Source organism: Delphinus delphis, chromosome 2 (genome assembly GCF_949987515.2).
Source record: "Delphinus delphis chromosome 2, mDelDel1.2, whole genome shotgun sequence".
NCBI lineage: Eukaryota > Metazoa > Chordata > Mammalia > Artiodactyla > Delphinidae > Delphinus > Delphinus delphis.
The window spans coordinates 159,399,288-159,419,726 of record NC_082684.1 but is presented as its reverse complement, the minus strand read 5'-3'; the positions used below and the strand labels follow the sequence as shown (position 1 = coordinate 159,419,726).

The following is a 20,439-nucleotide window of genomic DNA, read 5'->3' as shown; positions in this document are numbered from 1 at the left end:
TGAATCTACAAGAAAGTTAACTATTTAATGCTAGATTATCTTTGGCATTATTCATTACATATTCTATTAAAATAAATAAACTTCATTAGGTAAAATAAACCTCAAGCCAGGTCAAAATCGTATTTACCTCTTTCAAGGAGGGTGAGATTAAGCCTTAATCGAAAAGAGCCTCTTAACCTTTCTTTGCAAAGAGCAAAACACTGTAAATCAGCTGGCATTATAACATATAGCACTTTTATATGACGTACAGCCAAAGGAGTGGAAAAAAGATTCAATATTCTCCACAAAATGGGATACCCGAAGACAAAGCAACATATTCAAAACACACAGGGAGATGAAAGAAGAGTTGATATAATTCCTAAATCCACACAAGTTACTACTAAACTTTAGATAACCCAGATATGTGGGGTTACGCAAATATTTAAGACTAAAATATTTAATACATAATTTGATTACTTGTGCTTTAAGTAATAGTTTGGAGAAAAGTCAGTCTTTACCTGTGGATGATTCCATGTCTATGAAGATAGTCTAGAGCCAATGCCACTTCAGAAATATATTTCACAGCCATCTCTTCATCAAAATAACCATATATGTGTAGGAGAGACTTGACATCTCCACCTATGAGATACTCCATTACCTGTCAAAAGGAATATAAATATTGCAAAATAAAACCAATATGACTACTTTAAAAATATCTTACTTGAGCATTACGGTTATGCATTTTTAGCATGGTCCTATAAGACACATTTTCTTGGTGTCACTCAGTACACATCAATACCAGGTTTACTCATACTGCCATATACTTTTTAAAATTTAAATTAAACTGTTCAGTCTGAACAAAAATTCAGACATATAGAAAAGGTTTGAGAAGAGCAGGATGACTTCTCATATTCTCTCCATCTACATTCGCCCATCGTTAGCACTTTGCCATATTTGCTTTCTTCCTCTCCACATATATGAATATAAAAATGAATATTTATGCTAATCATTAACATGATTATGTTACATAATAAACATAACACAATTATTAACATCATTAACATAAATACCTTACAGGCATGTATTTTTGTTCAGATTAAGCAGTTTAATTTAAAAAAATATGGCGACATTAGTAACTGGTATTAATCTATAACTTTAAAATTTTGGCTAACTCAAGAATAAAATTGAAGAGGTCATCATGTATCTCCCAACAAGGTCATTCTTATGTAACTACAGCATAATAAAATGCACGGAATTTAATTCTAAAATAATGCTATTACCTGTTGTATAGTCTGTATTCAAATTTCTCTGATTACCTCAATATTGTTCCTGATGGCCTCTCTCCTCGTCTGTCATGCCCAGGCCAGGACCATGCATGAGATTTAGTTGTCATATCTCTTTCATCTCCTTTAATCTGGAATAACTTTTTGCCTTTTTTTGGCAGGGTGCTGGATGGGGCATGGGACGGTCTTTCATGACATCTGATTATTTCCTTATGATTCAATTCAGGTTATGAATTTTGGGCAGGAATACTACAAAATCGATGTTGAGTACTTCTTAGTGACTTCCACCAGATGAGACTGCTAAATATTAGTGTGTTCCATTCCTGGTAATGTTAACTCTGATGACTTAGTTAAGGTGGTGGCTTCCAGGTTTCTTCACTGAAGAAGTATTTTCTCCCCCTTTGTAATTAATAGGCAATCTGGGAAAGATACTTTGAAACTATGTAAATACCCTCTTTCCCCAACAAACTTTCAAGCAATGATTTTAGCATCATATGACTATACATGATTCTTGCCTGAATTCATTACTGCTATGAGGCTGCAAAGCTCTATTAATCCTTCTACATGTACTAGTCATTATTCTCAAAATTTTCTATAGTTTCAAGCTATAAAATATTGCCTACTAAGGACTTGATAATATAAGTCATTTCTTTCCTCTTAAGGCAATCACTTCCCTGGTACACAGAGGTTAGTTAATATTTGTTGATAGTATGAATCATTAAAACATTACTAAGCACAAAAACTGTGCTAGCATGGGGAATATAGCATGAATAAAATGTAACTGATGCACTTAATGATTATAATTTAGTAGCAGGGAAATAAGCAAACAGATAACTGTATTTGAGCTCATGAGAATGCTTGTTTTCTCACACCCTCATCAACAATGATTATCAATACTTTTTGTCAATCTAAGGAAGAAAAAATGAACTTGTTTAAATGTTTATTTACTTTTAGGGAGATTTAGCATCTTTACACTGCTTTTAGTCTTTCATATTTCTTCTCTGAATCACTTGTATTCTTTGCCTATTTTTCTACTGGGGTATTTACCCTTTCTTCCTGACCATGTATATGGTATTTTGTGTCAAAGTAGGCTTTATTTTTCACTTAGTAAGATGTGCACCATTCTATTAAAATAATCACATCAGTTTTCTTCTAGTACTTTTATGGATTCCCTTCTCGAGTAGAAATCTCTGATACAAAAGGGGAATAAATGAACTTTGCACTGTCTCAAGTTTCATAACCACACAGAATTATTTCAAGTGACTTCAGAGAACAGAATCTTGATAGTACATACATCATAAGGGCAAAAAGAATTGCAGAGAAATCCTAAATTGAATCCAGTTGTTTTAGTGTTAGGAAAACAATACTGGTACCGCTATGTTGAAAATACTATATGCGTATATATATAGATATAGATATGTAGATAAAGTTAGGAACCCAGATTTTCAGGGTGAAAGAATACAAATATTTTTCAAAATATTTTTATATTTTATATATTTTTCAAAAATGTTAAGTAAAAATTCTGTAATTTTCCTTTGACCTGGAAATATCAGCATGAACTCATGATATATTTTTCTATAAAAATGTGTGTTTCCTAGTCTGTCCACTGAGAATGCCTAAAAGGAATGACAACCTAGTGGCAATGAACTTTTCTAATCACTACCTCCTAGATCACAGCCTCTAGACACTATTTCCCAAAAAGGAGCTAGACCTCCTTGCCTAGATCTAGTTCAGGACATTTGCAAAATGAGCCTTAACTATCTTGTCATGCCAGAAAGCAAGAAAGCTATCAGAATACTAGGATAGTATAAAAAGACAAAGAGATGAACTGAAGGGACTCCCACTCACTAAAGATGGGACAATTTAAACACAGAAAAAAATGACTGCAATGGATTAAAACACATCAAAACTACAACATTCCATGAATTCATAAAGATACTTTAAAAAACACACTTATTTAGAGGTTGCACGTCTGAAAACTGGTGATGAAAGGGAAAGAATCAAGCATTTATTCTGCCTTCCTTAGACAAGCTGTATTTCAGAGCAATGAAATAGATAATAAGGGAAAGTTCTTTATAGATGAATTCCAGCTAATAAAAGCTGAAGGAATAATAGAATTTTTTAAAATCATCATTTTGAAAACCTTAATAAAGAATCCAGGCATTAAGGTAAGCTGGGATGAAGTGAGAGAGTGGCATGGACTCATATATACTACCAAATGTAAAATAGATAGCTAATGAGAAGCAGCCACATAGCACAAGGAGATCAGCTCAGTGCTTTGTGACCACCTAGAGGGGTGGGATAGGGAGGGTGGGAGGGAGACGCATATATATATATATATATATATATATATATATATACACACATATATGTATATGTATAGCTGATTCACTTTGTTATAAAGCAGAAACTAACACACCATTGTAAAGCAATTATACTCCAATAAAGATGTTTAAAAAAAAAAAGAATCGAGGCATTGAATCACAGGATGCCAAGACCATTACATGAAAGGTTGGTGGAGGAGTTGGAATGGATTAAACAAATTTGGTGAAGTGTTGCCAACTGGTGGACTTGGATGATGATATATGGGAGTTCATTATAGTAATCTTTCAATTTTTGTATATGTTTGAACATTTCTGTAATAAACATTTCCATCTTTATGTTCCTTGTACTAGCATAGTACCTGGAAAGTAGTAATCAATTATTTGTCGTTATTGTGGCTAAGTTTAGTCATACTTTATCTTTTTTGTCTCAAAGGTAGCTTTGATTTCTAGGAAATCTTTTGTCTAAGCCAGTGCTTCTCAAACTTTAACATGCCTGGGGATCTTGTTAAAATGCACAGTCTGGGGAATTCCCTGGCAGTCCAGTGGTTAAGACTCACACTTCCATTGCAGGGGGTGCGGGTTCGATCCCTGGTCGGGGAACTAAGATCCCACATGCCACACAGCACGGCCAAAAAATAAAAAACAAACAAACAAACGAAATCTCATTCTGATTCAGCAGATTTGGAGTGCAGCTTGAGATTCTGCATTTGTAATAAGCTCTCAGACAATGCTGATACTGCTTGTCTGTGGACACACTTTGAGTATCAAGGATCTAAACCAGTGATGAAGTTAGTAGACAAGATATGGCCATCTATCTGATTTCAGGAATAATAATTCAAAAATATTATAGTAGGGACTTCCCTGGTGGCACAGTGGTTAAGAATCCGCCTGCCATTGCAGGGGAGATGGGTTCGATCCCTAGTCCAGGAAGATCCCACATGCCGCAGAGCAACTAACCCAGTGCGCCACAACTACTGAGCCCGCGTGCCTAGAGCCCGTGCTCTTTGGTCCATGGGCCAGTTTGCCAACTATTGGCTTAAAAGATGTAAAGTCAATTATTCTGTTTGTTTACACTAAACAGAAGCTATTGGAGTTACCAAACATTTAATCCACACACTGTCTCTGAAGTCAGAAGAACCTCTAGAACTTGAAGTCAAAACACCTACCATCCTCACCTCTTCCTACCCCCACCCAAATTCCTCATTAGAATTAACAGAGTGTAAGCTGCCATGTTAAATGAAAAGCAAGCAACTCTCTAAGTCCATACACCCCAAATCCACCACTTCCCTAAATCTTTCCTTATCATACCCCAAGCTTTATGTAGTATTTCTATTATGCATCCTTTACTTAGCAAATATTTGTAGCACTCTGTGCCACACACTGTTCTACATAGTTTATATCAACCTATTGAAATTTCATAACAACCTCTGAGGTAGGTACTATTATTATGTCCATTTTGCAAATGGGAAACTGAGGTGTGATAGTTCATTTTATGTGTCAACTTGGCTAAGCCATGGTACCCAGATATTTGGTCAAACACTGATCTAAATGTTGCTGTGAAGGTATTTTTTAGATAAGATTAACATCTAAACCATTAGACTTTGAGTAAAAGCTGATTACCCTCCATCATGTGGGAGGGCCTTATCCAATCAGTTGAAGAGAAAAAAAATTGAGGTGTCATCTCTTTCTCCTCCAAAGAGGAAGGAACTCTACCTCTTCATTGCCTTTGAGCTTGAGCTGCAACATCAACTCTTCCTGGAGTCTACAGCTTGCTGGCCTACCCTGCAGATTTTGGACTTGCTTGCACCATAACCATGTAGGGCAATTCCCTAAAATAAATCCCCCTCTCTCCCTACACACACACACACACACACACACACACGCACACACACAGACACAGGCAGACAGACAAACACACACACACACACACTCTATTGTTCTTTTTCCCTGAGAACCCTAACTAACAGAACAGGTAAGGTAACTTGGCCAAGGTCATAAAGCTTGTAAGTGCAAGATCTGGAATTCAAACCCAGGTACTCTGAACCCAGAGACTGTAATTCTTAAGTCACTGGGTTCAGTGATTCCTGAATGAGGAGAAAATGTCAAGTTATTTACTCACCAAGTAGACATTGTTTGCTGACTGCAGTGAATAGTACAAATGCACAATGAAAGGACTTTTGCTTAGGGCCAGGGCATCCCTCTCAGCTTGTACTTGATGAGTCATATTTTTGTTGATCATGTCTGCTTTTTTGACAACCTGTAGTACGTAACATGACAATAGACACATCCATTTTATTTTTTATGACAAAGTATTCTCAGGTTTCCTAGTTGCCATCATGAAAACAATCAGAGAGAGAAAACACAGATGTTGTTTGGACCTCACATTGCCAGTGGGAAACTCTGCTAGAAAAACAGCTAATATGGTGAAAACAAAACAAAACTTTCTTTAACAAAGAACTGCTTATCTTGGTATCAAGTGGCAAAAGTATCACATCCCTTTTGATAAGGAAAAAGATGTAAGCAAATGCTCCCTGACTACCCTACCTATTGGTAGAAAAAAATTCTGTTCTGTTCTTCTTACAACTAAGCCAAAATATAGTAATGTTCCTAATACGTCCCCAGATAATCAGGAATGTAGGCATAGAGAAATAGTAGCTAATTCACTTTTTAAGTTTCTGGTTCTTTGATGGATGGAAATAGAAACAGAAAGAGAAAGAATGTATGTTTGTTTGCCTGGGAAAAAAATTTCTTAAAAACGGTTAGAGTTTACTGAAACTTAATAGTCTCAGATGCTGTGTTATAGAAAATAACTAACTACTCTTTTTAAATCTCAAGGTAACTGGTAAGGAAGCAAAACTATAATCTACATTAAAATTGGAGCACTAGGGCTTCCCTGGTGGCACAGTGGATAAGAATCTGCCTGCCAATGCAGGGGACACAGGTTCGATTCCCAGTCCGGAAAGATCCCACACGCCGCGGAGCAACTAAGCCCGTGCGCCACAACTACTGAGCCTGTGCGCCAGAGCCTGCAAGCCTCAACTACTGAGCCCGTGAGCCACAACTACAGAAGCCCATGCATGCAGAGCCCGTGCTCCGCAACAAAGAGAAGCCACCGCAGTGAGAAGCCCGCGCACCGCAACAGAGTAGCCCCCGCTCGCCGCAACTAGAGAAAAGCCCGCGCACAGCAACGAAGACCCAACGCAGCCAAAAATAAATAAATTAAAAAAAAAAAACTGGAGCACTAAACTGAATAGTTAGTAACATTGAGATCAATTCTCAGGAAGATCACAAGTCAAAAAAAGGCATATTTCTTCCAAAGATTCAATAGAACATGTAATAAAATCATTAATACGCTGTAAATTCCAGCCTTAGAGCCTTTCCCTAACAAAACAAGGGAAACTGACAAAGCCAGTCTGAAACATGATCTCACCTATCATTCCACTAGATTACAAGCTCTATGAGGGCATGTTCGTTTTGTTACCACTGTACACAGACTCTACACAGAAAGCGGATATTCACAAATACTTATCAAAAAGTGTATTGGTGTTTTCATTTCAACAGCTAATAGTGACTGGTTAGTATAATAGAAGGAAACGCAAAAAATCTTGGGAACATATGAAGCGAGAGAGAATTAATTTCAATAGGGTGGGTCTGAAAGGTCAGGAGAGGTTTGAAGGGGGGCTAAGATGAACCTTAATACATAAATAACATAGGTGGAGAAGAGCAGAGAAGGGTGGAAGGAAGGCACTTAAGGAGGAAACAGAATAAACATAAATTTGGAAGCAAGACAATACACAGCATTCAAGGACTAGCCAATTGTCTGGAGTGGCTAGAACATAGAATATGTAGAAGATACAGTGGACACTTAGAGCCAGAACTTGGAGCATGACTGCTTTTCTAAGGAGTTTGGACTTTAGCTTGCATGGCACAGCCAAAGGAATAAAATAGTGATTCCAGTTAGGGGCCTGTTCCAATAGACTAGGTATAGTAATGAAGGCCTGATGAACCTTAAAAACATCATGTCAAGTGAAAAAAGCCAGATGCAAAAGACCATATATTTCATGATTCCATTTATAGGCAATGTCCAGAAAAGGCAAACCTATAGTGATAGAAAGTAGACTGATGATTACCTAGGGCTAGGGGTGTTAAGTGAGAGAGACATTGCAGATGAGCAAGAGAGGTCTTTTCAGGGTGATGGGAATGTTCTAAAATTGGAATGTGGTCATGGTTATTCTATATTTAATTTACTAAAAACTGAATTGTACTTTTAGAAAGAGAAAGAAAGAAAGAAAGAAAGAAAGGGAAAGAAAGAAAAAAGAAATGGAAAAAATGAAGTCCTGTACTTGGGCAGACTTGGGAATGGAATGGAAGGGGTAATACGAATGAATATGAGACAGAATTGACAGGCCTAGTTGAGAGAGAGAATATACAGATGAAGTAGAGAAAAGTTAAAATGCCTGAAGTTTCTAGCTTGAAATGACAGAGATGGTGGTATTATTACATGGAGAGAAGGAACACAGGAGGCAGTTAGGTGGAGAGGATTGTTCGAAGTTAGGCAAGCACAATTCCGAGGTGCCTGCTAGATAGTCACACAGCAATGTCCGACAGGAAGTTGAAACTGCACCAGACTGCTGGATTCTTTCCTTTATCACCATCACTCAGTGCTGAGATGTGAGTAATCTGAAACTATGGGAGTGGATAAGAATCAAGAGTGGCCAGAACAGCTTCAAATATACTGAAAGCTCTTGAATGCTTTGGAATGATATATACTACTGCAAGGATAAAGGAGTGATTTGGGACATATTTCAGCTCCGTCTTTAAATATAAGCACATTCTAGATTTATACAATGAAGAGAAAAGTGGGGTTTAATGAGATCTTTTTGTCATATAGGTCAGAAGTTAATCTACATCACAGCATGCTGACTACAGTTAATCCTACATTGTATATTTGAAAGCTGCTGAGAGAGATCTTAAAAGTTCTCATCACAAGAAAAAAAATTTGTAGCTCTGTCATGATGGTTGTTAACTAGACATTGTGGAGATCACTTCGCCATAGACAAATACTGAATCATTATGTTGTACACCTGAAACTAGTAAATGTCAATTACATCTCAATAAAAAAATGAATCTGTCAAACTGATAGAACTAAAATATAATATGGAAATAACTGTTTCAAATTTAAAGTTTCAACCCTAATCCTGGTAAAGCCCAAATTAGTAAAAATGATTCAGAAGTTCTGGCGTCTCCTAAGCGTTCGCGGTGCGAAGAGAAGGGTGGGGCAGAGGCGGCACCGACTTGCCCGCGCTGTCACCCCAAGTGAGAAGTTATCCCACAGGGCTCCGGAGGTTTCAGCGAGCCAGGCACCCGTCTAGTCGTTCCAGCGGCCCTGGGGCCTGCCCAGTTCAGGGGGCGGGAAGGAGGACGCAAGGGCCGGCCTCTTTCGCTTTCTTTATTCCTTGACTCTTACCTTCACCGCGTACAACCTGTTGCCTTTCTGCCCCAGATACACCTTCCCGAAGGCGCCGCGGCTAATGGGCTTCACTATGGTGAACTCTTCAATGGAGGGAGGTCGTGGCACCGGGATCCTATTCACGAACTCCCCTGTCGGCGTGCCTCCTCCACCCTCCATCTTGCCGCCGACGGTGGTCTCCCTAGCAGGCCAGCCCGGATGCAAGTCTCTGTCAGCGACCAAGAGCCCTTCCGGAGTCGCAACTCCCGCCAACTGGTTTCAAAGCGAGGCTCCGCCCACGCCGCTCTTCGGCCGTGATGTCACCCCGTCGCTGCGCACGCCACGCCCAATCCAGTGCGGCCCCGCCCCTGTCACCTGCTCTGTGTCGATGCAGAAGGCAATGAACGTGAAGGCGGGGCAGCTGGGAAATTCTTGAACCAACCAGACTCTTCCAGGGTGACCGCGGCTCACGAACCTCGTTTGTAGTGACAGGGGGTGGCACAAATAGTTCTTGGCAGACGGGGAAAGGGATTACGGGGTCTTGACTCTGAATCGAGGGATTTGAAGAGTTTTCTCCCGACCTCCAAACGAGGCTGGTGGGACCCGGACCTCATCCCACTTTTTTTTGTTTTGTTTTTTAAACTCCTTTACGGCCTCCCACCCGCGGGAGAAACGTAAACCAGTTCGGTCTGGTCCGTGAAACAATGGCCAGTGAAATCACAGAATGTGGAGAAACTGGATGAGCAGGATGCGCGTGACTGGTCCTGTAATTTGACATTTTAACAGGATGTAATTTGCCTATCTGAAATAGGAAGAGCTTTTTATTGTGGGGAAGATAAAGAGCACTTAATTGTAGCAAAAGAGGTTATCATAGCTCAAGGCCCAGTCAGAACTGGAGAATATATTGTAAGTATTGATAACAAAGCTGGAGAAAGATTTTAACAGGGTCCGTGTCTTTCCCCTTTAAAAAGAAAACTACAGCCAATGAGCTTTGGGGTTCCGGCGCCTGCATTACTCAACGTGAACGTGAACTACCTTGGGGGGCGTCAGCTGTCCCCGAAAAGGCGGAGCGTTGACGCACGCCCCTGAGTGGTGGCCTCACCTGCCCCGGAAGTACTGTTGCGTTAGCGCCTTGCCTTCCGGGGCAGATTGTCTGTCTTTGCAGCAGCTGTAGGGAGGGGAGGCCATTTTCCGTTTCTAGGAAGAGTGAGGGCGAGAGGAGAGAGAAAAGAAGGGGAAAAAAAGGGCTCAGCGCCTCCCCGCCGGGCCGTGGACAAGAGGGACAGTTTCGGCAGGCGGGTGAGGTCGCTGACGGCCTGGAGAAGATGTTTTCCCTGTCGAACACCGTTCAGCCCCAGGTGGGTACGGCATCCAGTCCATTTTTCTCCCCCCGCCCTGCCCGCGTTTGCCGTTTGCGTTTCTTGGAAGTGGTTTCTCTTACGGGATCGTAGGAGGGAAGCGTTTAATCCAGTTGGAGTCCTGGGGTTGAGAAGGGATCGTGGCGACGCTGAGAGTAAAGGGCTGACGATGAAGCAGAAGCAAAATAGGAGCGTGATGGAGACCATGCCTTATTGATTTGATTGCGTGGAATTTTTGCTACAGAATCCATCAGGCATTGTTCAGTGTTAGACCTTCTGGGGTGGAGGTGGGGAGGGGGCAGGGGAAACGTCTGCCGTAGATGTAAAGGGAGCAAGTGATGTTTCTTTTCCATCCTTCCGCCTCTTCAAAGACTTTCGTCTTCACAGCCCCGATTCTCTACTCTTTCTTTTAAATGGAATTTAACCCAACATGCTATAAAAATTTGAATAATCTTCTATGAATGCTTTCCCTCTTTTTTTGACCAAAAGTAAGTAATAAATATATATTGATATATTTAAGTTATTGACTGCTTGCACTTAAAATTTTGATTCAGCCTCCTCCCCATCTTTTCATTTTTGAAGCAAAAGGGCAGAGAAAAAAGATTCCAAGCGTTTTTATTTTTAATTCTTCTTTCAGGAGTAATCACCGGTGATAATGTTTTGTTCTTAGTTCATTTAAAAATCTTTTTTGATGGTGACATTTAGATTTTTTTTTGAGAGTTCTTCACAGTTTTGCAAATAAACAGTTTTTGAAAACATTCCGTTTTAAAAATAATTTTTGACGTTCTTTAGTTTCTTGGTTAAAGCATATAATTATGTTCCTCTGTGTAACCTCCACTCCCTTTTGTTTTGTTTTGAATTTTGCTAATACTGGTGGGGTAATAAAAAATAAAGTGGTTAGTTATTTATTGGGCATCAGTGATGTGCTAGGTGAACAAAGCAAATGTGGAATCTTGATGATATGAAGTAAAAAATGAGTAGGAGTTAGCCAGGTGAAGAGTGAATAGATATGAACAGGTAGACAGAACATCTGGAGGTTCTGAGATAGTGACAAGCCTAGTTGATTGGAGGAACAGGAATAAGGCCAGTGTGGCTAGAGCGTGGTGATTAAAGGGCCAGTGACGGAAAGGAGGTTGGGGAGAAGACATGATGCAGATCATACAGGGTGTTACAAGAAGGGACTTTGGGCTTCATTTTAAGTTTGTTGGAAACCATTGAATGCTTTTAAGCATGTTAAGGAGTAAAATGATCAGATTTACATTACAATCTATTACAGAGTAATAGATTACTCTGGCTTCTTGCTGTGTGGAGAATGTTGAAGGACAGAGTGGAAATGTTTTCAGTTTAGGATGTTATTGCACTAATCCAGAGAGGGATAATGCACCGTTAAGTGGTGACAGTGGTTATGGAAAGAAGGGGATGAGATTTATTTTGAAAAAAGAACAGAGGGAATTCCCTGGTGGTCCAGTGGTTAGGACTCCCTGGTCGGGAAACTAAGATCCCAGAAGCCGCGCGGTGCGGCCAAAAAAGAAAGAAAGAAAAAAAGAATAGAATTTCATGAGGGATGATGGAAAGAGGTGTTTCTGGGTTTGATCAGCTGGATGCAAGTAGGTGTTATTTACCAAGATGACCGGTGTCTGGAGGAGTCCTACCAATCGTTTGAAAAAGAATTTGACTTGGCTTGCTGAATACAACATTAAACCTTTTGAAACTGAACTGCAAGAAATTGATGTCAAGAAGACCCGATTTTAGGAAAATTTGTCATTAGCTGAATGGAGTTAGTGGTATGCAATGTCGGTAGAGGTAGTGAAGGAATTTTCTGTACTATAGGCAGTCCTAACTGGACTCACGTACGACCATTAATATGACACAGAAGTTCAACCTTTTCATTGAGGAGAGATCAAACCATCTTTTAGCAGTTTAAATTCTTTATTGAATGAGAAGAGGTACAACTAATTAAAATAAAACTTTTCAAGGTTATAGACAGGGAATTCCCTGGCGGTCCAGTGGTTAGGACTTCACACACTCGCTGAGGGCTCAGGTTCAATCCCTGCTTGGGGAACTAAATTCCCAGAAGCCGCACGGGGAGGCCAAAAAAACAAAAACAAAAAATGTATAGACAGAAAATATGTATCTTAAAATAATTTGATTCCTACAGTTTTTTGTTTGTTTGTTCTTGTTTTTTGGTCACGCTGTGCAGCTTGTGACATTGAACCCAGGCCCTCGGCAGTGAAAGCGTGGAGTCCTAACTGCTGTACCACCAGGGAATTCCCTGATTCTTGTAATAGTTTTAAAAGAGCTTATCGTTTCTTTCTGACTCTAAAAATAATACACGCTAATTGCCAAAAATCCTGAAAAGAAAAATATAAATAAGGAAGATCACCTATAATTTCATCACCCCAATAGATCACATTTTAGAATAAGTTCTTTCATCCTTTCAACTCTGCACAAATATGTGTATGCATACTTTTTAAAAAAATGTTACATAAAGGTTTATGGCTCCTTTTTTTCATTTAAAAAACAATGTTATGAATTTATTTCTGTATCAGTAACCATGGGATGAAAAGTCTTTAAGTGAAATCTGGAGTCAGATTATCTGTGTTAGAATCCTTCTTCCTATAGTACTTTCTTGCTGAGAAAGTGTGATAGAAATGTAATAGTAACTAATGTTTATAGTTGTTAGGAGGATTAAATGAGATAATATAAGTAAAGTACATAGTTCAAAATGTGGCATATAATAAGAGCCCATTTAATTTAATCATTTACTCAACAGGTATTTATTTAGCATCTACTGTGTGCATTATTGCACTGGGATACAGTATTGAATGAAATAGAGGAAGTAAGGTAGAGCAAAATAAAATATAAAGTGTTAAGTTATATTAAGTATAACGTAAAAACAGTTTATATTAAATAATTTATAAATAAAACAGAGAAAAATAATAAAATAGAGGAAAAAAACCCTTGCCACATGAAACTTATGCTCCAGTGGGAGAATGTGGTATAATAAATAAAAACTATTTGGTCTTTGTTCCCAATTCTTGGCACAGAGCTCCTAAAACCCTTGAAATTTCCTGTGATGGGCGTGTCTTTACTCTTAAAGCCCCTCTTTGGATCACACCTGGATTTACGCTAATGAGGTGACTTAAACTGGGGTTTCTAGTAAACAATATATAGGTAAATAAGTAAGTATATGAAGTGTGTTAGATAATGAAAATGTCAAGAAGGAAAAATAGAGCAGAGGAAGGCAATAAGGAATATTTTTTAGGGGAGGGTTGCTGAAATCTTACATAGGTTGTCCAGGGAGATGAATGAAAAGATGACTTGTGAGTTAGGAACTGAAGGGAGAGCAAACTATGTGACTAACTGGACAGGGGAATAAACAACAGTGCAAAGTCCTTGAGGTGAGGGCCTGCCAGGTGTTTTCCAGGAACAGAAAGGGGGATGCGGTGGTGGGAGCAGAGAGAAGGAAGGGGAACTTAGTGGTGGATCAATTTGGAGAGGTGATGAAGAGCCAGGGAGGGCTTTCTGTGTCATCATTGTTAGGACGTTGACTTTTATTGTGAGAATAGCCATTGGAGGGTTTTGAGCAGAGGAGTGATGAGATCTGACTGGCTTTAATAGAGCAGATTCAGGGAGAGAAGTTAGGACGCAGTTGTAAAAATCCACATATGGATGATGGTGACTTAGAATAGGGTGGTGCAGTGGGGAAGTTGAAAAGTATAAAATTCTGGGTATATGCTTACTTGTTTCATGTCTGCGAAATATTTCATTTTTGTGGTGGTATCATTTGTGTAGCCACTCCCCTATTGGACATTTCTAGCTTTCCACAAATTTTTAAATATTTTGATGAAAACTGTCTTCTGTGCATATGCAAGCATAGATCATTACTTACTAGATTATTTCCTTGGAATAAATCCCTAGAAGTTAGATTGCTCGAATGGTGAAATGTATGTATTTTTAATACTTTTGCTGTATATAACCCCTATACTATCCTGAAGGTCAGTTTTCTTCCTACCAGCAATAATCTGAGTATTTATAATTTTTAATGTATAGTTTTGATATACGGTGTATATTTAACTTTTTACAATACCCAATCCTGACAATAAAAGGTTTTTTCTTCTGTTTTTATTTTAAAAAGCACTACTTATTTTCAGCTTCTATCTTTTTATAGGTTACAGTTCCTCTGAGTCATCTCATCAATGCCTTCCATTCACCGAAAAACACATCTGTTTCTGTCAGTGCATCAGTTTCTCAAAACCAGCATCGGGATGTAGTGTCTGAGCATGAGGCTCCCAGCAGTGAGGTAATAGTTTTTACCCTGGGTGTGTGAGAAAGTTTTTTTGGTTTAGTACATTGTAAACATGCCTGAAATAACTTTCTATGTTTAGGCATTTGTAACAGGGTGATTTCTGTCTTCAGCTTCATCTCCCTTTTACGATTAAAGATGTCCAACTCTGGCTTTGTTGTACATATAGAAATACTACTTTGTTTTATTTTTAACATTTAATTTATAAAAAATTTCATGTGGCAGTGTATTGGTATTCACTTCCTACGTTACTGCTTGTGTAATATCATTTAGATATTCTTTTGTGTTGCTTCAGTGGTAGCAGGGAACCTACAGTTAACTCCATAATTCCCATAATTTTCAGGAAAGATAGAATAGCAAGAAGTTATCATCTACCACCTTATAGGAGCTTTCAGTGTAATTGAACAATTAGAATATAGATACCTGAAAGTGAAATGTATAAGCTATGAAACCGTACTTTGAGTATTCAGAGAATTATAAAATCATTGTGGCCTAGGATATAGCGAATTCCCAATGTAGGAACCTTGTGTTTACAAGATTCATTAATAAGATAGTTTCTTGTAGCTCAGAATACATTTTTCATAGTAAACATTATAATCTATAGTTAAGTTTCTCAGAAGCCTCTTTAACCATAAATAGTTTATGTTCTTAGTCCTGATATCAGGGGCTATGGCAAAGGACAGTAGAGGAGGAGTTGAAAAAAAAGTTTGCAGGACTTCCCTGGTGGCCCAGTGGTTAAGACTCCACGCTTCCAATGCAGGGGGCCCAGGTTTGATCCCCGTTCGGGGAACTACAATCCCACATGCCACGTGGCACAGCCAAAAAAAAAAAGTCTGCTTTTGGTGGGGGTGGGATGGGGGGTGGTTGTGAGGTGAGTCTTGGGATACAATTTTACTTAGATGAAAAGTTTGTCTTTATGCTTTCCTTTTTTTTTCTTTTTTAATTGATTATTTATTTTTGGCTGTGTTGGATCTTCATTGTTGTGCGTGGGCTTTCTCTAGTTGTGGCGAGCGGGGGCTACTCTTCTTTGCGGTGCGCAGGCTTCTCATTGAGGTGGCTTCTCTTGTTATGGAGCACGGGCTCTAGGCGTGCAGTCTTCAGTAGTTGTGGCTCGTGGGCTCAATAGTTGTGGCTTGCGGGCTCTGGAGCACAGGCTCAGTAGTTGTGGCGCACGGGCTTAGCTGCTCCGCAGCATGTGGGATCTTCCCGGACCAGGGTATGAACCCGTGTCCCCTGCACTGGCAGGCGGATTGTTAACCTCTGTGCCACCAGGGAAGCCCCTATGTTTTCCTTTTATGTTATCTGCCAAATTCCTATTGCCTCTGTCTATGGGCAATCCATTCTTGTCTTCTGTTGTGACACCCTTCTTCCAATTTACAGCCCGAGAGCTTTCCTAATGATAAGACTGCATGTATCAAAATTGCTACATGCAGCAATATTATGTTCATTTTAGAAATTTTGGAAAATATTATGTAGGTAGAAGAAATTAAATTAACCTATGATCCTGCTTCTCTTTTTCTCACTTGTACTTTTATATTTTATAATAGTTGGATCATACTGTATATGCTGATTTAGATTTTGCTTGATCATTTAATAGTCTTAGGAACTTTTTATTCCATACATTTTCTGTATTTTTAATGACTTTCAGAGTGTTCATTTTATGATGTTCTCTTTTTGGATATTGTTTCCAATTTTTTGCTGCTCTGAACAACACCATTTGTACTCTCCGTGGTGCTAAATGTTTGACTATTTCATCAAGTGAAATGGCTAGGTCAGTAGTGAAGTACATTTTGGGGGCTTGAAAAGTAGCTAAACTCTAGAAGCCAATGTTGAGCTTAAAACTAATGGTCTCAGATACAGAATTGGTGTCTTATCCTCGATTTACCTTCATTATTCCTATGGTTTATCATTGATGACTGTTTGTTATTGCTTCACAAACATTTTCATTCTTCTTAAGCATCCTCCCTCATCTCTACTCGCACTTCCTTTGCTCTGAGGTTACATTGCTTTCATCAAGTCTTGCTCATCCAAACACCCACTTCACAGTGCAAGCAAAAAACTTTCAACTTCCTTCAAGCTACTGACTTCTTTTCCTGTTGCTTTCGGACTTCTTGAAAAAGTAGTACTCTGAACTTAACATCTGTTCTTGCTAAACTTTTATTCATACTACATCCCATTGTAGTTTGGCTACTACTTTTACCATTTTATAGACTTGTTTTGGTATATTTTGTTGACTTCCTTAGCAGTAAGTACAGGCCTTTTTAAAAATCCACATCTTTTTCATCTTTTCCTTAGCATTTGACCTTGCTGAACATCCACTGCTTTCAAAATACTTTCATAAATTGAGTGATACTACATTGATGGTTTTTTTTTTTTCTCTTTCTGTTTTGCTGGGCGTTTTTATTGCCAGCCTTTTACACAGTGTGTTGTACATTTATCTGTAATCTAATTTTCATTTTGCATAGTCTCCCAGATTATATATCTTAATGTCTATATATATTTATATGCTGATAACTCCCAAATCTATCTCCAACTCTAAAGTATCTCTAAAGTTTTAAAGTAATTATCTGGTGGCTTATTAAAATACCCCTCTGGATAGGCTCCAAGGACCTCGAAATTAAGATGTCTAAAACTGAGCTGCTTCCCCAGATTCCAGTGTTTTTTTTGTTTTTGTTTTTGTTTTTTGCGGTACACAGGCCTCTCAATGTTGTGGCCTCTCCTGTTGCGGCGCACAGGCTCCGGATGCGCAGGCTCAGCGGCCATGGCTCACGGGCCCAGCCGCTCCGCGGCATGTGAGATCTTCCTGGCCCGGGACATGAACCCGTGTCCCCTGCATCGGCAGGCGGACTCTCAACCACTGCGCCACCAGGGAAGCCTGATTCCAGTGTATTTGATCTTAGAGTGGTTTTAGCCCCTCTTCATCAGTCTGGGTCCAACCAAGAGAGAGAGACCACATAGTCATTTGAACAGTGAATGTTTAATATAAAAAATATATAATTTTTTAGTTTAATATTTTAAAAACCCTGGTCTAACGGGATTAGAATAACTAGGGATTGGCTAGTAATAAGTAAAGAAAATTCAAATATATAGGACTTGCGGATTCAAGAAGCAGCTAATCCTCCCAGGACTGAGAGCTTCCCAGGAAGAGTTCTCCACCCCTGGGCTGAGGTTCTGAGGTTGTTGGAGAGGGAATGGCCTTGGCTCACTGAATGGCGCAGGAGTCACTGGTGCCGTGCCAGCTGAACCTGATGGAAATCTGCCCCCTTGGGTACCAGGAGAAGCTGTTCATGGGGATGTGTGTTACTGGAAAAGCTGCTGGGTACTGCTGGCAACTGTGCACTGTAGGAGCCAGGCTTTGGAGAAGCTGCACCAGTGGCAAGAACCACTCCTGGAGAAACCCATGGGTGTTATGTTGCACACAGGAGCCTGCTGAGTGAACACAATAGCCTGAACCAGGAGCAGAAACTCCTCCTACAATGTCTCTCCAGTGCCCTCTACTGACAGCTTAATGTTCTAGCCAACAAAGGAAAAATATTTAAAGGGCCCAGATCCATGAACATGGAGCCAAAAAAAGGATGAAGAGGAGCTAAGAGACAACAAATCAATAACCAGCACATCCATCCTTCTCCCTCACAATCCCTATACTTTACTGGTTTCTTCAAATGTCTGTTGTCTGTGACTTGGTATTTGCATCCTTCTTAGTCAGGGCTCAGTTCAGGTTCATACCATTTTTCTCTTGTTACATCAGCCTTCTGTTCTCCAGCTTATCATCTTTGTCTTCTATTTTCTTCCTATAAAACAAAACTAATGATATTAGCTATAGAATTAAATTCAAACAAGGCTCTTCACAATATGGCCATAGCCCATCTTTCTAGTGCTTTCTTTGGTCACTAAACTTTTTACTGCATCTCAAACATTCCAAGCCCTTTGATGACTTTTTGTTTGCCCTCTTCCCCAAGGTTTCTGCCCCCATCATTTGTGAATTAAGTGTTATTTCAGTGAAGCCTTATCACTTAGGAAATTAGTTGTGTGTTCTCTTATGACTTTTTAAAAAAATATCTCTGTAATAGCAGTTACCTTATTGTATGGTAATTATCATATTCATATGTACCTTATTTCTCTTTATGTTCCTAGGACTTGATACTCATTATGTAAGGGGCATAAATTTCTGTCTTAGTTAAAAATCTGCATTTCCCTTTGTATTATAAATAGACTTTTTGGTTTCCCCATTTTAAAAGATAAAATATCTTTGTAGCTCTTGAATATTGTAGTCCTTCTGATTCCATTATGATAATGTGGTTTATATTCTACAGTTTTTATTACCTTAAAAAGCACCTTTTAATGGCTTCCCTGGTGGCGCAGTGGTTGAGAGTCCGCCTGCCGATGCAGGGGACACGGGTTCGTGCCCCGGTCCAGGAAGATCCCACATGCCGCAGAGCGGCTGGGCCCGTGAGCCATGGCCTCTGAGCCTGCGCGTCCAGAGGCTGTGCTCCGCAACGGGGGAGGCCACAACAGTGAGAGGCCCGCGTACCGCAAAAAAAAAAAAAAAAAAAAAAAAAATTCACATTGTTTCAATTGATAAGTACTCTTCAAGTTAAATAGCTTGATAATAATGCTTACTTGATATAAACAACAAGGACCTACTGTATAGCACAGGGACCTGTATTCAATATCTTGTAATAACTTGTAATGGAAAATAATCTGAAAAAGAATACATATATTTATACGTATATAAGTATATGTATATATAACTGAATCACTGCTGTATACCTGAAACGTTGTAAATCAACTATATGTCAGTAAAAAACTAAAAATTAAAAAATAATAATGCTTACTTGGTTGAATTAATCTTTTACAGCCTATACTTAACTTAAGGGACCTTGGATTATCTGAATTAAAAATTGGACAAATTGATCAACTGGTAGACAGTCTACTTCCTGGAATTTGTAAGGACAAAAACGTTTCTTCCCATTGGCATACATCTCATGTATCTGCACAGTCCTTCTTTGAAAATAAATATGGTAAGTTAATATATTTTGTGTCCCAATGAAGGTAAGCCATTACAGTACTATTGATAATTTAATTGATACCACTTATTTTTTTTTGATACCACTTATTAATACACCTCTGGTTTCCAGTGTTTCATTACATTGTTGATTAGAGGGTTTTTTTTTTTCTTTTTTCTTGATTAGAGTTTTGAAATTGTCTCTAGGAAATAGCAATTTTTTGTTTCTCCGTGCTCTTAGCTAAAAGTAACTTAAGCTAGACATATATATTTTTACCTCTTGGTTTGAATTTAATTTCATTGGCAGCTATATTTGTATATCATATAAAAAAAGATAATGCAAAGGACAAGTGATAGACACTAATATGATGAAGAAATGTGATTAAATTTGCAATGCTTTTAGATAAAAATGCAAAAAGCAGAGTCATACATGGGCAAATGAAAGGCAAAACTCATTTTGGTTTTTCTAATATTCGGTAAAATTATTTGTTGTATTTCATGACTTTTTTGTTTGACCGTTAGAAAATTTACTTTTTACAATTTCCCTCCAGGTTGCTTAGATATATTTAGTACTTTACGTTCCTCTTGCTTGTACAGACAACATTCAAGAACTCTTAAAAGAATTTGTTCAGATCTTCAGTACTGGCCAGGTATGAAGCAACAGTTGTACTTATTTTGAAAAAAATAATAGATTTATTTAATCTATTCAGATTTGTCTTTTTTAATGATATTAAT

The 20,439-nt window shown here is 38.8% G+C and overlaps 1 protein-coding gene across 1 annotated transcript in view; it reads left to right on the top strand.

The window, feature by feature from the left end:
- The first annotated feature begins 10,183 nt into the window (after positions 1–10,183).
- Positions 10,184–20,439, top strand: part of YME1L1 (YME1 like 1 ATPase) — a 40,298-nt gene continuing 30,042 nt past the window's right edge. Inside the window, exons 1-4 of the mRNA XM_060006064.1 lie at positions 10,184–10,393; positions 14,565–14,696; positions 19,558–19,720; positions 20,256–20,354. Coding sequence (XP_059862047.1) covers positions 10,361–10,393; positions 14,565–14,696; positions 19,558–19,720; positions 20,256–20,354 — 427 coding nt within the window. The 5' untranslated portion in view covers positions 10,184–10,360. The remainder of the gene's footprint in view (positions 10,394–14,564; positions 14,697–19,557; positions 19,721–20,255; positions 20,355–20,439) is intronic.